This window comes from Aspergillus pseudotamarii (assembly GCF_009193445.1).
Source record: "Aspergillus pseudotamarii strain CBS 117625 unplaced genomic scaffold BDV38scaffold_55, whole genome shotgun sequence".
Classification (NCBI taxonomy): Eukaryota; Fungi; Ascomycota; class Eurotiomycetes; order Eurotiales; family Aspergillaceae; genus Aspergillus; species Aspergillus pseudotamarii.
In genome coordinates this window covers 169,143-187,439 of record NW_022475069.1, presented here as the reverse complement: position 1 = coordinate 187,439, position 18,297 = coordinate 169,143, and the positions used below count along the sequence as shown (strand labels likewise).

At 48.8% G+C, this 18,297-nt stretch overlaps 6 protein-coding genes across 6 annotated transcripts; 4 read left to right on the top strand and 2 right to left on the bottom strand.

The window, feature by feature from the left end:
• Positions 1 to 644: 644 nt before the first annotated feature.
• On the bottom strand, positions 645 to 3,232 carry BDV38DRAFT_163984 (putative acyl-CoA dehydrogenase). The gene is made up of 5 exons (XM_032051839.1): positions 2,483 to 3,232; positions 2,415 to 2,426; positions 2,086 to 2,354; positions 1,283 to 2,024; positions 645 to 1,227 (listed from the first exon to the last, which is right to left on the bottom strand). The coding sequence occupies exons 1-5, from the start codon at positions 2,595 to 2,597 to the stop codon at positions 734 to 736; spliced, it is 1,632 nt and encodes a 543-aa protein (XP_031910402.1). The 5' UTR covers positions 2,598 to 3,232; the 3' UTR covers positions 645 to 733.
• A 1,351-nt stretch (positions 3,233 to 4,583) lies between these two features.
• On the top strand, positions 4,584 to 6,089 carry BDV38DRAFT_273674 (WD40 repeat domain-containing protein; the record flags this gene model as incomplete). The annotated part of the gene is made up of 3 exons (XM_032057715.1): positions 4,584 to 4,621; positions 4,675 to 4,843; positions 4,929 to 6,089. The coding sequence occupies 3 exons, from the start codon at positions 4,584 to 4,586 to the stop codon at positions 6,087 to 6,089; spliced, it is 1,368 nt and encodes a 455-aa protein (XP_031910401.1).
• Positions 6,090 to 7,284: 1,195 nt separating this feature from the next.
• Positions 7,285 to 10,213, bottom strand: BDV38DRAFT_255692 (proteasome regulatory particle base subunit RPN2). Its single transcript, XM_032055449.1, has 2 exons — positions 9,689 to 10,213; positions 7,285 to 9,637 (listed from the first exon to the last, which is right to left on the bottom strand). The coding sequence occupies exons 1-2, from the start codon at positions 9,746 to 9,748 to the stop codon at positions 7,352 to 7,354; spliced, it is 2,346 nt and encodes a 781-aa protein (XP_031910400.1). The 5' UTR covers positions 9,749 to 10,213; the 3' UTR covers positions 7,285 to 7,351.
• A 728-nt stretch (positions 10,214 to 10,941) lies between these two features.
• Positions 10,942 to 12,836, top strand: BDV38DRAFT_255664 (uncharacterized protein). The gene has a single exon (XM_032055448.1). It carries the CDS (start codon positions 11,251 to 11,253, stop codon positions 12,622 to 12,624), a length of 1,374 nt encoding a protein of 457 aa, XP_031910399.1. The 5' UTR covers positions 10,942 to 11,250; the 3' UTR covers positions 12,625 to 12,836.
• Positions 12,837 to 12,891: 55 nt separating this feature from the next.
• Positions 12,892 to 14,454, top strand: BDV38DRAFT_164043 (uncharacterized protein). Its single transcript, XM_032051840.1, has 2 exons — positions 12,892 to 13,203; positions 13,319 to 14,454. Exons 1-2 carry the CDS (start codon positions 12,968 to 12,970, stop codon positions 14,106 to 14,108), a joined length of 1,026 nt encoding a protein of 341 aa, XP_031910398.1. The 5' UTR covers positions 12,892 to 12,967; the 3' UTR covers positions 14,109 to 14,454.
• A 1,134-nt stretch (positions 14,455 to 15,588) lies between these two features.
• Positions 15,589 to 18,184, top strand: BDV38DRAFT_285992 (putative Patatin family phospholipase; the record flags this gene model as incomplete). Its single annotated transcript, XM_032060595.1, has 3 exons — positions 15,589 to 15,870; positions 15,973 to 16,817; positions 16,966 to 18,184. 3 exons carry the CDS (start codon positions 15,589 to 15,591, stop codon positions 18,182 to 18,184), a joined length of 2,346 nt encoding a protein of 781 aa, XP_031910397.1.
• Between the last annotated feature and the right edge of the window lie 113 nt (positions 18,185 to 18,297).

Genomic DNA, 18,297 nt, shown 5'->3' with positions numbered 1-18,297 from the left:
TCAAATTGCAAGCGTTGATATTGAGCGAGATCTATATATTGTGCTTACAACCAGCCCATACACATATAATCAAATGCCTGTATGCTGGAAAGACCATTTCCAGACTCCCCCATGTCAAATCAATATGGGTAATGGTTCAGCAGTACGTTCAAAGGTATTTTACTCGCCAAACCTGTTCCGTAGGCCTGCCTTGTACACAGGAGGCTAATCCCAATACTTGACCTTTTGGATCATACTGGGTGACTAATCGATGCCATCGTGTATTTCCTTTCACTCCTAGCTGCTCTGGTTGTTGATCAAACACGCAGATGCCGTCTTAAGTTCATCTTGCATTTTTTTTTTTTTTTAAAAAAAAACAAAGATTGGGGCTCTCCGCCAGTTATGCCGCGACTTTATACGCGTTCGCGCTAATAACTAAGAAAATGTTACATCGAGTAAGGACAAACGCACGATTCTCGTGTCAAAAATTCCCAAGATTACACTAGAACTAGATCCGAAAGTATTTCAAAGCTAGGCGGCCGCTTATGTTCTAGGTGGTATTATTTTATTCTTTGAGGACGTGGTCCAAGCAACATATAGTACAGTGAATTGAGCCTAGGAGACCACTAAACTGCCAGGTGAGCCGGATATGAAAAGCTCTATATACCCAAAACCAAAGTGATATCCAAACAAAGTTAAGCACAAAGATGGGGAATAAATATAGGAGAAAAAAAAAAAGACTGAGTGCGCTCATTTACAACTTCATGCCAAACATCTTGTGCACACGGAGACTCTGGCGCATACTCAGGTCCAGCATGATCTCCTCACTTCCACCAGGGATAGCGTAGGCACGAACATCACGGTATAGCCGCTCCACCTTACCACCCTGGCCGCCGCGGCTGTAGCTCAGACCACCAAAGATCTGACTGGCCTCGCGAGCGCAGAACTCGAAGGTGGTCGTTGACTGAGCCTTGAGACTTGCAATTGCACCGCCCAGCTTGAGCATTGCTTCAGTCTCATCCATGGACTGGCATTGGTAGATGATGTTTTCCAGCCAGTTGTATGTCGCTTCAATCTGACGGGCCATGTGTGCGAGCTTCATACGGATGACAGGGTGGTCGATGAGTCTCTTGCCGAACGTCTTACGCTTGTGGGCATATTTCACCGCTTCCTCGTAGCACACACGAGCGAACCGACAGCACTGGATGACGATTCCAATGCGCTCGTGGTTAAAGTTGGTCATGATGACTACACAATCGGTTAGTTGCTGTGAAAAGAGAAGCAAGAGCGCTAGAGGGCTTACCCTTGAAACCCTGGTTTTCCTTTCCAATGAGGTTCTCCACCGGCACCTTCACATCCTCGAAGGTGACATAAGTCGTGCCGCTGCTCCAGACACCCTGGCAGTCCATGCGTCTCGTGCTGACTCCACCGTGCTCTCTCTCAATGAGAAGGACACTAAGACCATTCATACCAGGCCCGCCCGTACGAACAGCGGTAGTGAAGTAATCGGCATAGACACCGTTGGTAATCCACTTCTTCTCACCGTTGACAATGTAGTGCTTGCCATCAGGGGTGAGCTTAGCCTCGCAGGTAAGGTTGGCAACATCGCTTCCAGCATCTGGCTCGGTAATAGCAAGACAGATACGCTTATCGCCATTCAAAATACCGGGGAGGATTCTGTCAACCAGAGGCTTCTTGCCATATTTGACTACTGGGGGGCAACCGATACCGTAGCCACCGATCAAATTCCAGACTAAACCACCACTACCGGCGCGGGACAGCTCGTCGGTAAGGAGCAGCTCGTGGAACAAGTCCCAGTTTTCAGGAGCGACAGACTGCACACGGTTCTTCGTGTGGTTGACGGGGAATTTGCCACCCAATATTCCCGCAAGGTATCCCCGTTCACCCATCTGCTTGTAAATACGATCGGGAACACTCTTGGCCTCATCCCATTCGGTCACGTAGGGCTCAATTTCAGACTCAACCCATTGGCGAACTTCTGCGCGGAGGGCTGCATGAGTCTGATTAAAGTATGGAGAGGAGTACTGTTGGAGAATCATTGGTTAGCCTGTAGTCTCCCGGAAGGGGTGTCACAGACAAACTTACACCTTGATACCATGAGGGATCGGCGAAGGGAATCAAGTCACCATAAGGGTCTTGAGGCTCAGACGGCTTGGTCGATACAACGTCCACTGGAGCTGCCGGCTGAGGCTTGGGGGTTTCCTTGGCTGCTGCTGGTTCCGGTGCCGGTGCATCTGCAGTTTTTGTGTTCAAGGAACCAACCTGCAGCTTGCTTTTGTACTTCTTGAGAATTCCTTCGTTGTGATACTTCCAGAACTGCTTCGAAGCATCCTTTCCTCCGACTCGCGACAGAACTAGAGGTGCATAGTCAGTGTCGGCACTCCCACCGATGAATAGTAGGCATCATGACGTACTCTTTTTCCCACCTATGCAAAGTGACGTTAGCATACAAGTGACGATCCACGGAACTGTTCAAACATACCAGGGTGCTCGTCCTGAAATTTAGTCAGGTCATACACATCTTCATCAATAACAACCCAGAGGTTATCTGGTTTGTTATGCGATGCGACGTCTTCCTTTGAAAAAGTTTTGGACATGATCGTGGTAGAAATGAAACAAAAAATATGAGCAGAAGAAGTATATGAGAGAGAGATTATGAGCTCTCTAGGGTCAAGAGGTGTGCAGCGATGACACGATGCTCGGAGTATTCGGCACTAAAACACAGAGTAGTATGGAGAAGTGAATCCGGGGTAAGACTGAGGGAAGAGGGTGGATAGATATATGGATGACACGGAGGTCTCCGTCACGGGGAACTGTCGCAAGAACCAGTTGGGATAAAGGAAAATAAGCAGTGGAGGTAAGGCACTCGGACAAAAGCCTAAAATGTCCAGAGATCAACGCACAAGCGCCCTCGGTAGCCAGCGAAATGTTTAGATAGCAGGTGGTCACTCTATTTCTTTTTTTTTAGGCATTTCGCTGGCACTGCCCAGATGCGGGAGGCCTTTTTCACATGCCCGATCAGTAGGAGAGACCAGCGTCCCGTCCAATCAGGGTCATCGATTGTTCACCTCGGTCAGGCCCGCCGCTGAGGTAAACATTCTGCAGGTCATTTGCTGGCCTGTTAGTCTTTCGTTGATTGGCCCATCGGTGTCTTACTGCGTCATGGTCAGGCCGTCTACATCGGGCAAGTGCCGAGGCTGCCGAGAGATTAGCCACGTGACGTCAATCTGTCCCAGATACTTGGAGATTCTTTACATTTACTCCGTACAAACGTTGGGAAACTAATCAGAAATGGGACCTCGACATGTGAAACCATGGGATCAGGCAAATACCAACTCCACCAGCCCCTGTCTATCGTAGTATTGTTAATATGTGCCGTATCTCCGTGATTTGTTGCCGATACTAGGATAGAGATACTCCGTGCCTCCTACACTGCTAAGTGGCCGTGCTCCCGGCGGTTTGCTACAAAGGGTATAGTGTCTTTCGATAATAGTTATACTCCGTCTCTGTCGCAGTATATACTCTACTCCCTAGAGTATAGTCTATACTCCGTACTACTACGGAGTACTCTCCTTGAAATCAGACCTGCTATTCCACTCTGCATATTGTACTCTGACAGACTGCAAAGGTGGAAGAATTGATATTTCCCCGGCTCATATTGTCAACTTCATCAATGACTGCGACATAATAGTGTATTGTACCGTATATAATAACTGTTTACGTGCCTGAGCTCTAGGGTCAGGACTGCCTCTATATACCCTAGACAATAGTATTTACATACAAGATCTAGGGCAAAAGGTTATGTCAGATATCAGAGTATCAGTCGAATCAAGTCAGCTAGCGGGGTTCAGTACCAAGTAGTACTTGTTAAGAGAATCCCGCGTGTTCTTGTGTCTCGCGGCATGGACAAAGATATATAAACCAGGGGTTCCTTGGATCATAGATCTGTTGCCGTAGCGCCGTCATCGAATCCCGTGATACTTCCGTAACTAGCAGGGAGTAAACAAGCCTGATAGTCATAGTAACAGCGGCTTGCTTCTCCCCAAGAAACGGCATCTGACTTTGACCGCCCCAAAGCACAGCTATAGAGCTCATGAACTCATGGAAAGATGTCCTCACCACGTATCTACAATATATATCCGCACGGTCACGCTTTCACAAGTTTAGATTCGTTTGTGTCGTATCATGTATGTAGATAAACTACCGGATTCGGACTCGGATTTATTCTCATCCCGCCCGAGCCAATTAGGGTTTCTGTGGCAGCGGGTGCCGCCGCGTCGCCATTCAGGCAGTTCTGTGGGTTACGGACAGTCTAACCAACATCTCTGATGTTTGTTGTCCTCGAAGAGAAAGCTTTGGATGATAAGAATAGGAAATATGTTTATCCGGGCACGACTCTATTGACAAGCCAAGGCCTGGAGACCTCACCGATCCTTATCAACTGATGAATACTCCTTTGGTCGTCTCGTCATTATCGTCGATTTCCCTATTTCAGTACTGCAAGTCGAACATTCCGTTAGGTCGCCACATTTTTGGCAGGACAGCGCATTTCCGTCGGGTCTCTCATACGACCCCGCATCGCCATGCCTCCCTTACTAACTAATCGGCAAGCCGAGGAGCTGTGAGTATACCCCATGCGAACTGGTCACTGGCGAAAGCTAAATTCGCGTATAGGCATAAGTCAATGATAGCATACCTCGTGGCGAGCGACCTACCAGATACTGCGGCGGCACTCAGAAGAGAAGTGAACCTCAGCGAAGATGTGTTTGATCCAACTACAGCGAAAAGGTACGAAGGAATGCTGGAGAAAAAATGGACAAGCATTGCCCGCTTGCAGAAAAAGGCATGTCTGCGCTTCAGATCCTCTCTTCCGTCCACCGTATTACTCACTAGCGGCGCGGTGACATCTAATCTTCCTTTCACGACAGATAATGGATCTTGAATCGAGAAATGCGACGCTTCAATCCGAACTCGATAACTCAACACCCGCCTCCCGCTTAAAGCGCAACCAAGATCCAGCCTCTTGGCTTCCGAGTACGGTTCGCTATTCACTAGAATCGCACCGAGATAAAGTAAATTGTGTTGCCTTCCACCCGACATTTTCCTCCATTGCCTCCGGCTCCGACGATTGCACGATAAAGATATGGGACTGGGAACTCGGAGAGCTTGAGCGGACGCTTAAGGGCCATACAAGAGCAGTCCGGGACGTTGATTACGGCGGGCCGCGGGATAACGTCCTTCTGGCTTCCTGCAGCTCCGACCTGTCTATTAAGCTATGGAAACCGACAGACAATTATAAGAATATCCGGACGCTGCAAGGCCATGATCACATCGTCAGCGCGGTTCGTTTTATACCATCTAGAAACCTGCTGGTGAGCGCAAGCAGAGACAACGATATGAGAATCTGGGATGTCACAACCGGGTATTGTGTGAAGACAATAAACGGTCATACCGACTGGGTGCGGGATGTTAGCATCTCGTTTGACGGGAGGTTTCTTTTCTCCACGGGACAAGATATGACCGCCCGCTTATGGGATATCTCTACTGTATCGAATATAGAACATAAACGAACGATGCTTGGTCACGAGAATTTCATTGAATGCTGCGCTTTTGCCCCGCCTACGTCATACCAATTTCTTGCGCCCTTGGCCGGACTGGGGAAACGTCCTTCTTCTACAAACGGAGCTGATTTCATGGCGACCGGGTCACGAGACAACACTATTAAGATATGGGACAGCCGCGGGACGTGTCTCATGACGTTAGTGGGCCATGATAGCTGGGTTCAGGCGCTGGTGTTCCACCCGGCAGGAAAATATCTCCTATCCGTATCGGACGACAAGACATTAAGATGCTGGGATTTGAACCAACAAGGAAAGTGCGTGAAGACACTCGACGCCCACGAAAGCTTCGTCACCTCCCTGCGGTGGGCTCCAGGAGTGGCCAAGAATGTACCCGGCGGAGACGGCGCAGCGGAGGGAGAAGGAAACGACAAGAACGGGGCTGGTAGTGAAAATCCCGCCAATGTCCAGATGCGCTGCGTGATCGCGACAGGGGGCTGGGACCAGAAATTAAAGATCTTTGCGGGCTGAGGTCGCGAAAGAAATCATCATCGGGGAAGGATAGGAACGGTGCTTTATATGGGGCTTCCTATAACCTATGCAAAAACGGTCATAGAGCCAAGCTACACTCCTACAGCGATGTAACCACGATTCTTCTCTGCCACACACCCCCCTTCCTGTGTGTCTCTTGAGCCGATTCCCTGAGTTTCATGCGCCACGGGCTGGCGTATACCCATAGCGTTCCTCGTCGCTGTGGTGGTCGCTATTAGCGCGACAGAGAGAAGCTTGGATTGCCAGGACGAATCGGACAATAGCGACGACAGTGATAGTTGAGTAGTAATTTGTCCGATGAACGCAACCGTTTGAGGTTCATGTGATCTTCTCAGAAAGTGCCAGTTCGCTCTGTATATATATTTCAAGTAAAATCATATATCGTCTGGCTGAAAGCTTTCTGGACTCGTTAGAACTACTAGCATTGGAGTTACTAATTGAGCCCATATGTCATACGACATCAATGAAGGTCGACCAAAGATGAGATGCTTTCCTCAAGTTGTTCAGTTTACATTTTAGCAATGCGAGGTGCATACTAGTATCGGATAGTTATACTTGCATGTACTACATCCAGTTCGCCATGCCTAATGGGACTTACTGTTCGGACATTCTCATGAAGTAGTCACCTCTCGAGCTTCAACCATTTAAACATCTACAAGTCTTCTGTAGACTAGATACTAATAAGTGGATAGCTTCGGTCGGAAGATAAAATGCGATGTAACCGTGCAATGCCATGTATTTCAGCGGCCCCACATAAGAAACGCATGCGCAAGTAGATATTTAAGGACGTCAGGCAGCAATACTACTGTCACTTCAATAAGACGTAGATCCATAATTAATCTAGAAATACAACTAGTGCTAAGATCGCGGATGTGACCACCCGCTTAGTCCTCGTCACCGTCGGTTTCATATTCAAACTCCTCGGGGACGGGGGCCTCCTCGTCATCCTCATCATCCTCATCGACAGCTGTCAAGACACCCGCAGCAGCAGCGGCTCCTGCGGCTGCCTCAGCCAAGCGGCTCGAGCCCCGTTGAGGGGTCTGGAGGGCTGCCGCGCCCATGGCGGCCTGCAGTCGGTCTTGGAGTGTCTCTGCCGCCGCCGCAGGTTGCCTGACCTCCTTACTTGCTTTCATTTCAATCGTCTCCCGTGGCTCTTCTGGTTTCTTATCCAACACAACAACCACTCCACCGGTAGGCTATTGTAGCACAGTTAGCATATCTGATCAATCTAAACACAATGACTACATGTAGGTAATACGTACCCGTTTGACCGGCTCGTACCGCGGATCAGGGAATGTGAGGTACTTCAGTTGAGCGGGGAGGACTCTTGACATGTTCTCGAGCTCATATCCCACCCGTTCCCGTTCCGCCTTCTTTCTTTGACCCTCTCCGGACTCCTTCTCTCCCTCCTTAGTGTCGTCCTCAGCCTTGGTGGTAGTGTCGTCCGTTTCCATTCTATCCGGCATTTGATCCGAAACCTTAGGGGTGGTAGGTGTCTGATCGATATCCATACTTTCTCTTCGTTGCAGCTTCTCACGACGCTGTGCACGACGCTTAGCCTGGGCGGTGGTGGACAACACGGCAGTTTTGACTTTCTCGGGCGCTTCCTCAGTTTTGACCTGTTGCTCGGGGGGATAGTCAAACAGGCTCGGCCGAGTATTACTGTGGAACTTGAAGAAAGGTACCTCAAGCTTCTGGTCCACGCCGATCACGGAAGTGGGGGCGAAGCTGAGCGACAGGAAATGGGTAAGAGGGAACCAGTACCAGTATTGAGTAAATACAGCAGCACCGACGATTCCAGGCATGTTGAGGTTGCCAGTCTGCGTCTGCAGGCTGATAGTACAATTCCTGCCGCCAGCATCTATAATACCCAGAGCGACGGCGCAACCAAACTTAGCCATGGCATCTTCATGTCTATCTCCAATCATCTTCATCATGGCCTTGCGAAGGGTGCTGACTCGCGGGTTCATGGCCTCGTTCTGCTGGACCAGCACCATGGCCAGAGAGATCAGAGCTCCTTGTCTCACAAAGTCCGTGGAGTCCTTGAGCATCGGCTCGAGCAGGTCGATGGCCTCATCCAAGCCCGTTCCAGCACATGAGATACCGAGTGCCATTGCGGCACCATAGCGGACGTGAGGATTGTAGGACTCCGAAAGGAGCTCAACCATACGAGGCACGCTTTGGTACTTTCTGAACAGGATAAAGCCCAAGCTCAGGACTGCAATACGTCGCACATCGTCGTTGACGTCGCTAACGGCAACATGGAGGAGCTTACGGACAGCCTTGTTGCTACTGCTGCCACAATAGGCGAGAGCAATGGTCATGATACCACCGTAGCGGAGAGTGGGATCAGGATCGCCCAAAAGGCCATTGATCAGTTCATCAGCAGCCTCTTGGCGGGAGTACATGATCAGAGCCATACCCATTGCCAGACCGCGAACGATCTTCTCGTGTTGTGTCTCATGGGCATACTGAATCATATCTTCCAGAGCTCTCATGTTACCTGTTCCCAGCATGACCAAACCCATGGCCAAACCAACAGCTTCACCGTTGATGGCTGAATCAGAATACAGGACGGTTCGCAAATCTTCGTAGATACCCTCATCACCAGTTGCCATGCCTGCAACACCTAGACCTAAAGCTCCACCATGCTGAACAACCTCCTCAGTCGCCTTCTTGAAGTGGTCGCGGATAAGGTCAACAGCCATACCGCCATGGTTAGCATATATCAAACCAAAGGCGTACAACGAGCCTCCTTGGCTGTAGACTGAGCCCGATCCTCCAACACCGGCAATATGTTCCCTTGGGAGGTACGGCTGTAGGAGCTTCTGGCCCTGGCTCAAGTTACCACGATGAATGACACCAAGAGCAGCCGTAGCTGTGAACTTGGACCAGTTGACAGCTTTTCCTAACCATTCAAGGTTGTCCCGGAAAAACTTGTCGTGTGTGGTGCCCGCATGCATGAAAGCATTGGAGAGTGTGACAGCGGTGTGGAAGATAGAATTCCGAGCTTCCAAGCTATCCCGAACTTTGTTAAGGATAGCGATATCAGCCTTGTTGCTTCGGTACAGAAACTCCAAGTTTAGTTGTATACTCTTAATGCCGTCAAGGATTTCAAGAATGTTCTTAAACGCGGCCCGTGATTCAGAGGATAACTTCGACTTGTCGTCGTTCGCCCCGATGGACCTGGGCTGTGACGAGCTGGACTGGTCTTCCAATAGAGGATCAGACTCCTTCGGCTCCCGGTCACCCTCCGCTGTGTCTTGCTTTTCTTCAACCTCCGCTTCTGGTACCAGCTCGGCAATTTCCTGCCGGACTTTTTGAAGGAATTCTTGCGTGCTGTTATCGTAAAGATCAAATGAAATTTGATATGCCACAGCGAGGGAACGTGCATCGCCCTTCTCGACCAATTGGCGGAGAATGACAGATGCCATAGAGTGTTCGTTGAGGTATACCACGCACTTCGCTATCGAGAAATAATCGGGGTTAGGGATCTCATTCAAGAGCTCAAGAATGAGTTTGAGAATCTTGGAAGCGGATTAGTTCCGGAGCTCTTGCAAGGCGGGGACAGAACCTACTTCGTTACGGAACGCACGCTCCTGTACAATACCCATACAAATATCCAGCACGTATTCCATCAGTTCTTCACTCCTTCGAGACTCGCCGTTCTGTATTTTCTCATCTTCACTTGCCCGAATAATGGTCTTCCGAAGCACGTCCAAACTCTTTGCTTCGATGGCAATTCCGATCACCTGGCGGTATCGCTTTTGGATGAAGCATTGCTCGAACAGACGTTCGATAACGGCCTGCAACTGGCCTTGAACACCCCTCTTCAGGACGAGTGGCGTCTCAACCTGGTTAACGCTAGCATCATCGCCACCCGGGTAACTCGCATCGATACCTGGTACTTCTTGTCGGGAAAGGAGCGACTTCGATGGCAAGGCGGACTGCGAAAACGGAGTGATCGGGGACGTCAAACTAGCAGAGGTGCTCGTAGCACCTTCGCTGGAAGTGGGGAAGGCAGTATTGAGGTTAGCCGGCTGGTCACCAGCGGCAGGTCGTTGGGCGGCGGAGAGGGAGATGAAGGTATCAACGCATTTAGCTGATATTACATCACGTTAGACGGACGGTCCTCCCTGTATGTTTCGAGGAGCATACAAACATACCGATAATTGTTTCCTCAAATTCGCCTCCATTGTCTAACTTGAACAGCTTCCCCGCACCGAGGGCAAACACCATACTCTCATTATATTCTTGAAGGTGGTAGTAAACTTTAGCGGCGACAAGAGCAGCGAGCTCGCGTTCTGGGAAGGTTTCATCTTCGTAGAGAGCCTCTCTAAATCAAACATATTAGCGCAGATCCCCTGGAAGGAAGTTGATTGATGGTTTGGATAAAAGCACGTCCAAGATCGAATGTTTGGTGTGATGAGAGAGATGTCATAAGCTCGGAGAGAAGACATACATTTGCGGAACAGCATCCACCACTTCTGTCCAGAGCAAATCGATCTGAGAATCTAAGGTCTTTAAAGCGAAAACCCGCAGCTCAGGGTCTGGCTCAGAAAGGAAGCCGACGAGGCCAGCAGCCGAAGCGAGTCCAACCATGTCTAATGGATTATGCTGTCGCTGGAGGGATGAGGCGACAGCTTCAACGGAGCTTTGGAATAGTCAAATCGGCCCACGGGGATGATGAGGGGCTCGAATCTATACGTAAGACCAGCAACAGCAATGTCTACCGGGAAGAAGATGATGGAGGGAAAAGATACAAGGAAAAATGGACAGCAGTTAGAGATTCGGAGTGATCAGGAAGCTTCGCAGATGAGGCACACGTCAACGGGCTTCCAGGCTGATGGAAAGGTTCCCGTGGTTCCTGCAGAAACCCCTAGAGGTATCACGTGATCTATGATGGCATGGGTTCAAGCTCCCCGAAAGGGTCACGAGCCTACCGAGAAGAAGACAACAGCCGTTTAGAGCTACCAACAGTGGTCACACATCTAAGTCAGGCTCAATGCTCTGACTTAGCTTTAGACACCCTAATTATAGTTCTCTGTGAATTCGATAAGAGATCTTTGTCTTCCAATTTCAATGTCCGAGTAGCTTCTATCTAGCCCATAAACCAGGTGAACCATTTTCCTGTTTAATCATGTCGACAACCATTCCGAAACATGGGGATTCACGTCTCTTATCTCTGCCCATTAGAGCATCTGTCTACCACCAGGATCCTCTAATTTATATTGACCGTCAAGCGAAACACATCCAACATAACCTACAGGCTCTTATCGATGCTCAAAGCGAAGGTCTCCTAGCAGGTCTCCAAGGACCTCAGTTAAACGAGACACCCACTGGAAGCTCTACCCCTTCCACAGAACCTAGTATCCTCCAGAAGCCTTTGACCGTCCCTGTCAGACAACCGGTTACGGAGAAGATTAGTTTACGTGCTGCACGCGAAGGAATATTCAAATCCATATTTGACTTGCTGAAACTTAGAGAGGAGGAGCGAGAAATACTCACAGCTCGTGTTGCCATACGAACGGATGCACTAGATGAAATTAACAGTTTTACTACAAAAAGAGCCGGGCTTGAGGAGGCTGTGTCGACAATCCACAACAACAAAGAAAGTCAACGCACCGAGGAACTCCGAGAGGAAGGTCACAAGCTAGAGGCGGACATTCATGAGTTGGAGACGAAGCTATCCCTAATGAGAGCAAGGCACCGCCATGTCGTGGAAGAGCTAGCATATATGGAAAACTCGGTGGACTCCAAGTTATCCTCCTACAAGGCCTCCTTATCCCTGTTAGAGTCGGACATCCAAAAGTTCCTTCAGAACCCCCCTGTCCCACCCCAGTCGAGCTCCGCTAATGGTGCAACATTATATTCATTGAATCCTAAACGTCGGACGCTTGATATGGCCCGAGAGCATTGGACAACGGAGCAGTCCGAATTGCGAAAGAGACAAGAAGAAGTAGGCCTTGAGATACAGGCACTTGAGGCAGGAGGGGGAGTCTGGAAACAGGTTATTTTAGAAGTTTATCGATTTGAAAGACGGTTAAAGGTAGCAATGCGCCGTTCACTACAAAATCAGTCCCAAGCTTCAGAATCTTCTAGGGCTGTTGAGAACAACTCCGAACTCGACCATGTTCGTGGGATTTTGGAAGACCTACACAATACAACAGAGCACGTGGAACACTGTCTGGGAGTTGCAGAGGAGAAGAACTGGAAATTGCTTGTCTGTTGCGTTGCTGCTGAACTTGAAGCATTGCGGGAAGCACGAGAAATGCTCCTTGATGCCTTCGATATTTCGGATGAAGATCCTTCGCAATCTTCAGAACGAAGGGTGCTTGACAAGTCTGGGGAAGATAACCCGCATGATCTACATCAAGATCCACTTGGAGTCGACAACCCCGACCCTCCAGCTGATCTATTACAGGATACCGAGGAACATCATTCTGACACCATTTCTAGATCGGAAGACGAAGATGATGAGCCGGATCCTGCGTGGCTGCTTCCGGAAACATAAGAAAGAATCTTGAATAATGACTAAATATATAGAAATGTTGGCAGTTCTTCTTCAGGGAAGCTTTCGAAGGAAGCTATCAATCATGTAATATAGGACTAGTACTAGTAGCTATAAATTTATGATCGAGAATGCCAATCTGGGCTTGTTGTCCAGCGTCATAGGGCAACGTGCCTAAAACAAAGCGCCTGGGGAAGGCGCTTTGACCAACTTTGCAACTTCGCCCCCTCCGGCAGCGTGACAGACAGGAACCGTTCGCTGCGTTAACGGTTCAGTTGTCTGGTATTTAGCGATACTGCTATATATCCAACATAGAAATCTTGAGCCAAATCCAGTAAAAAAAAATATGTATTTACCCTCTCCCACATACTCTTTTACCATCCCTTCACTCCACGATGAGACTCCACTTGACTGTCGCCTTTATCTCCCCCATCATTCTTCGTTGCAGTTAGAAACTATACGAGGGGCTATCATCGCACACCCATATGCTCCTCTCGGTGGGTGCTACGACGACCCAGTTGTAAGTTTTGTCGGAGGCGAGCTTTTGAAGACTGGATACATCGTGGGCACATTCAACTTTCGGTAAGTGCATGGCTGGCATTACCTATACTCCTTGACTTGTTTACTGCCCTCTCTCTTCTCTCTCCTCTAGTATCTGTACACTTGCTGAGTGGGTGTATACTGATCTGCTCTGTAGCGGTGCCGGTACTTCCGGGGGACGGACTAGTTGGACCGCGAAGCCCGAATTAGCAGATTATGTTTCCTTCTACGGATTCATGCTGTGCTACTTGCATTCCTTGAGGTCTCAAGAAGTTTCACAGAGAGGGGATGGAAGTATCCCTGGTGGGGCCAACGTTGACGTCCCCGATGCTCAGTTTACACTTGACTGGCCAGATATCCATCTCATCCTTGGTGGTTATTCCTACGGCTCATTAATTGCATCGCATCTTCCTGCACTTGATGTCGTTGCGGATCTTTTTAAAGACATCATTGCTGGTACAGAGGCACATGAAATCCTTCAAACTGCAGTGAAAGTTTCGGCTCTGTTGGAAGCCAACGGGTCAACCCAAGAACAAAACCTGGCATCAGAAGACCACCTGGCTGTGGAAGAACCGCTGGATATCTCAGGAACAACAATATCATACCTTCTCGTGTCACCCCTCTTGCCGCCACTCAATCTATTCCTAACATTCTTCTCAACAATGTTTCTGGATATTGGGGCTCGCAGCCCAGCTCAACGGAGACAGATTCCATGTCCCAAGCCAACTCGTCAGCTATGCGCCCGTCCGAGTCTAGCGATTTACGGAAATCAGGACAGCTTTACATCTGCAAGTAAATTAAAAAAATGGTCAGACGAACTGTCGCATGTGCCCGGCAGTCAATTTCAATCGGCCGAGATTGACGGAGCTGGACATTTCTGGAGAGAGGATGGGGTCGAGTCGCAGGCAAGAGATGCACTGGGAAAGTGGTTGCGCCTGATACCTTGACTGTTCGTGCAAAATAGCGAATTAAAGGTAACTTAGTGGTAGTTCTATGATCACTTTAGGAGAGGTCTAGAATATCGGACTGAAAGATGGGACCGCGTTCCCCATTTGCAGGCCCGTTTCACATGCACACGTCCCATCTCTGAAAGCATGTGATAGTTCTGCCTTCGCATGACCATCCCCAGCTTATAGTGGGGATTTATCCTCTGGAGTCTGAGATTTGAGTCTAAAGGCCTATGGTGTCATTGGGTCAGTGGTTCCGTAAACGTTTCGATACCGTTACACATGCTTCGCATGTTGAACATGGGTATCGCAGCTTACCGACCATTGACCCATGACTGAGCATTTAGGCTCAACTCGTTGATAAGGAATATCTGAGGCAATACTTATTTATGTATAATACTACTCAGTAAGCATTACATAACAGTCACTCTTGCCCGCCAATACCCATGAATGGTGTATTCATCACTCCTTATAACTGCTACTGTAAATGTTTGGTTGCATTGGAATCTCGTATTGCATCAGCTTCCAAATATGCGGTGTAATGTTTAGACTATCGCATAGAACTAGTGCCCCGTACAGTACATACCGGAGAACCCCCCATGAATACAGTACCTACTGCTACTACTACTACTACTGCTAGCATACTAATATATTAGTAGTAGTACTCGACCGTACCCCAGGCCTAACTCTCTTGATACGTTATGCGGCCTAAGCTATCTTACGACCGGTGAATTTCTTTTGATGCTGTGATGCCCGCCTTCGCAATACTAATTGACTTGATACTACTAGTAGCATCATCCCCGCCATTCAGCTTGTGGGGCTGTATGAGATCATCCAGCAGATGATCTGAGCTGAAGGATTGGTGATCATCGTCTACAATATCCAGGTTTTTATTTCTTTTTGAACATAGAGTTTGGCAGTTTAGATTTAAGAACCGAAAGTAAATCTTCATAGTGTTCCTGTGGCTATGGGATGAATATATTAGGATGTTGTTAATGCTGGTTCTTCAACGGTGTTCAGACGGGCTTTCCGAATGAAGAATCCCCGCGAAAAGGAGTTGATGCGCATGATGAGCGGTTTCCCTGGGGCTGATTAGCGCTTGTGGCGATCGATAGGGGGACACCTGTCCAATCACCAGGGCCGTACAGGGGTCCCTCGTGACGTCTGGATCTACTCCGGACGGGGCCTTAGGCTGCGCTGCTGACACACCCCCAGATTTATCCATGATTTGCACAGTTTCCCCAAACCATCCCGGTTTTTGTTCCACCCCATTGTCATAGACGGACACTTAAATTCCTTGACCTATGCTTATCTCCGATGCGATACTAGATCTTTACTTTCCATATCCCTTTCCATGTGTTATCCTTGACCGGCCTTCCCTTCAGATAGTCTCTTCTATCCATCAATCTGTTCTTATAGTAGCCATTTGAAGTGCTATCGGTTTCTTGGTCGAATGTCTTGATGTCAGTGGAAGCCTGGCATGGCAATCCTTCATGACTCTCCCATCCTGCACCCTCACTGTCATACCCAGAGCAAACATGTTCGAAAGCCGTCTTCCGTCAAGGAGGCTTCTGGTACTCAGTTTCGTTTCCTTCCGAGAGCCGTTTCCCTTCCCTCGCTGTCATCCGTTATCAAGTCCTCTCTAACTTGGGCCGGTGACACTTTGTATAATGTGAACCAGGATGGCTCTTCCAAGGTGGACAAGGGTGGTCATACTACTACCGATGATCGAAAGCAAGTGCTATATTTGAAAATGCGCAATGTATGTTAGCACTTTCTTTCCAGATATTGGCTTCCTCTTTCTCCACTACGCAGCAACTAGTTGCCCTTGCAGCCTGATATGCTTGCTAACTGCATGCTCCAGGCTGTATCATATAAAGAGTGGAAGGACTGCGCCTACGAGTTGGACGAGTTAGAAGACAATAACTCCTGGAAAGCAACCTTCGAGAGTTCCGAATACGATCCCCATCTAGTGCAGGAACGTCTGAAGCAACTAGAAGAAGCGCGCATCAGCTGTGACATTAGCCGAATGATTTTCCTAATCCGCACCTCCCTAAGCCGCGATTTAGGAAACATGCGTAACGACTCTCTCTATAGGCACTCGCACGTCGGTACGAAGGACTTGATTGATCAGTACATCACGACGGCCCTTGATACAATCTCGTCGCTGGTAGATTTGTCAGCGAAAGGCCGGTGTGATGGGCTGGAATTAAAGTATATCCTCGATCAACTTCTAGCAGCAAGGCAAGCTTTTGGTCGGAGCGCCTTATTATTCTCAGGTGGAGCAACATTTGGGATGAACCACATCGGTGTGCTTAAAGCGCTTTGGCAGGCAAAACTGCTCCCTCGTATTATCTCTGGCGCTTCGGCTGGAAGTATTGTATGTGCTGTCTTCTGCACTCGGACAGATGATGAACTGCCGCTGCTTCTGGATTCGTTTGCCTATGGGGACTTTGCCGTTTTCAATGACCCCAACCAGGAGGAAAATATTCTGCAGAAGACAGCCAGGTTTTTGAAGTACGGTTCTTTTCTGGACATTTCGAACTTAGCCAAGGTCATGCGAAACTGGCTTGGGGATATTACATTCCAGGAAGCATATAATAGGACGCGCAGAATACTTAACATCTGCGTTTCTAGTGCTGGCATCTATGAGCTCCCCAAGCTATTGAACTACATCACAGCGCCTAATGTGCTGATCTGGTCTGCAGTGTACGTTCTAACTTTTCACAACCTCCCCCTCCCCTCCTCCCCCCCTTTTTTTTTTTTTTTTTTTTTTTTTTTTTTTTTTTTTTTTTTTTTTTTTTTCTCTCTCCCCTTTCACCACACAAATTTTCTATTGCCGGACTAACTTTCACAGAGCCGTCTCATGCTCAGTTCCATTAGTATTTTCACCATTTGTCCTCATGGCCAAGGATCCAGAGACAGGAGAGGCAGTCCCTTGGAATGACTTGCATAGGCAGTACATCGACGGCTCAGTAGATGGTGATTTACCGATGACCCGTCTATCGGAAATGTTCAATGTCAACCATTTCATTGTGTCGCAGGTTAATCCTCATGTGGTTCCATTTCTCCCAAAATATGATGGCCCGACCCATGGGACACCACAGACCCCGTCTTTGGCTTCTCGGTTGTTCCACACCATGACGCATCTCGCGAAGGATGAGGTGTTGCATCGACTGACAGTTTTATCCGAACTTGGTATTTTTCCAACCTCTTTGACTAAAACTGTATCAATCGTGAACCAGAAATACTCGGGCGATATTAACATCTACCCTGAAATACTCTACACCCATTTCCCGGTAATACTAAAGAATCCGACCACAGAGTTCATGCTCAAGGCATGTCTTTCAGGGGAGCGCGCGACGTGGCCCAAACTCAGACGGATTCGAAACCACTGCGCTATTGAATTAGCTTTGGACTCGGCTATCCAACAGATGCGGGCGAGAGTAGCCTTTAGTTCGAGCCAGATAGCCTTAAGGACTATCGGACTACCTGGCTATTCAGAAACCATAGACGGTAGCTGTGGTCGAGGACGCTTGCTTAACCGGAGAAGCTCCTACAGTCATGAAGTCGAAAAGGCCAAGCATATCAGGGCCAATTCTGGTCGTCGAGCAAGACCGCTCCTAAGAAGATGCTGTAGCGTACAGTCGCCCGAACAGTCGTCAGACACCGATCGGCAAGATGAGGCGGATGATGATCAGGCTGAAGCTCGTGAGAGTTATTTTCCCGACCTTAACGATGACCTCTCCCTCACTGAGTCCGGCACTGACGAGGAGACGCGACCTCTGGCTTTGGAACGACTCGGGCTTGCAGATGGTCGGGCAATATATCACCAACCACCTCGCTGGTCTGCTCCGCATGGTGCTCTTCCGTCGCTGCGGTCATTACCGACCACATCTATTCACTCAAGGAGATCATCTGTAGGCACACAATGTCAGCCATCAACCCATGTCACAGATGGCTCTTTGACTCCGGCACGCCAGTTATCCACCAAGTTGATATCTTCTCCCCAAAACCGCACGCTCCGCATGACACCCACAAGTCATCCAAACCGCTCACCTCCTGCCTACAACTAACAAATTTGTGCCGGGGATCTGCTTGCTTTTAAGTGAGGTGATATTGCATTACAACCGAAGCACATAGCCAGATGGTATGTCCTATTGTATGTGGTCTGCTGGCTCTGTGTCCC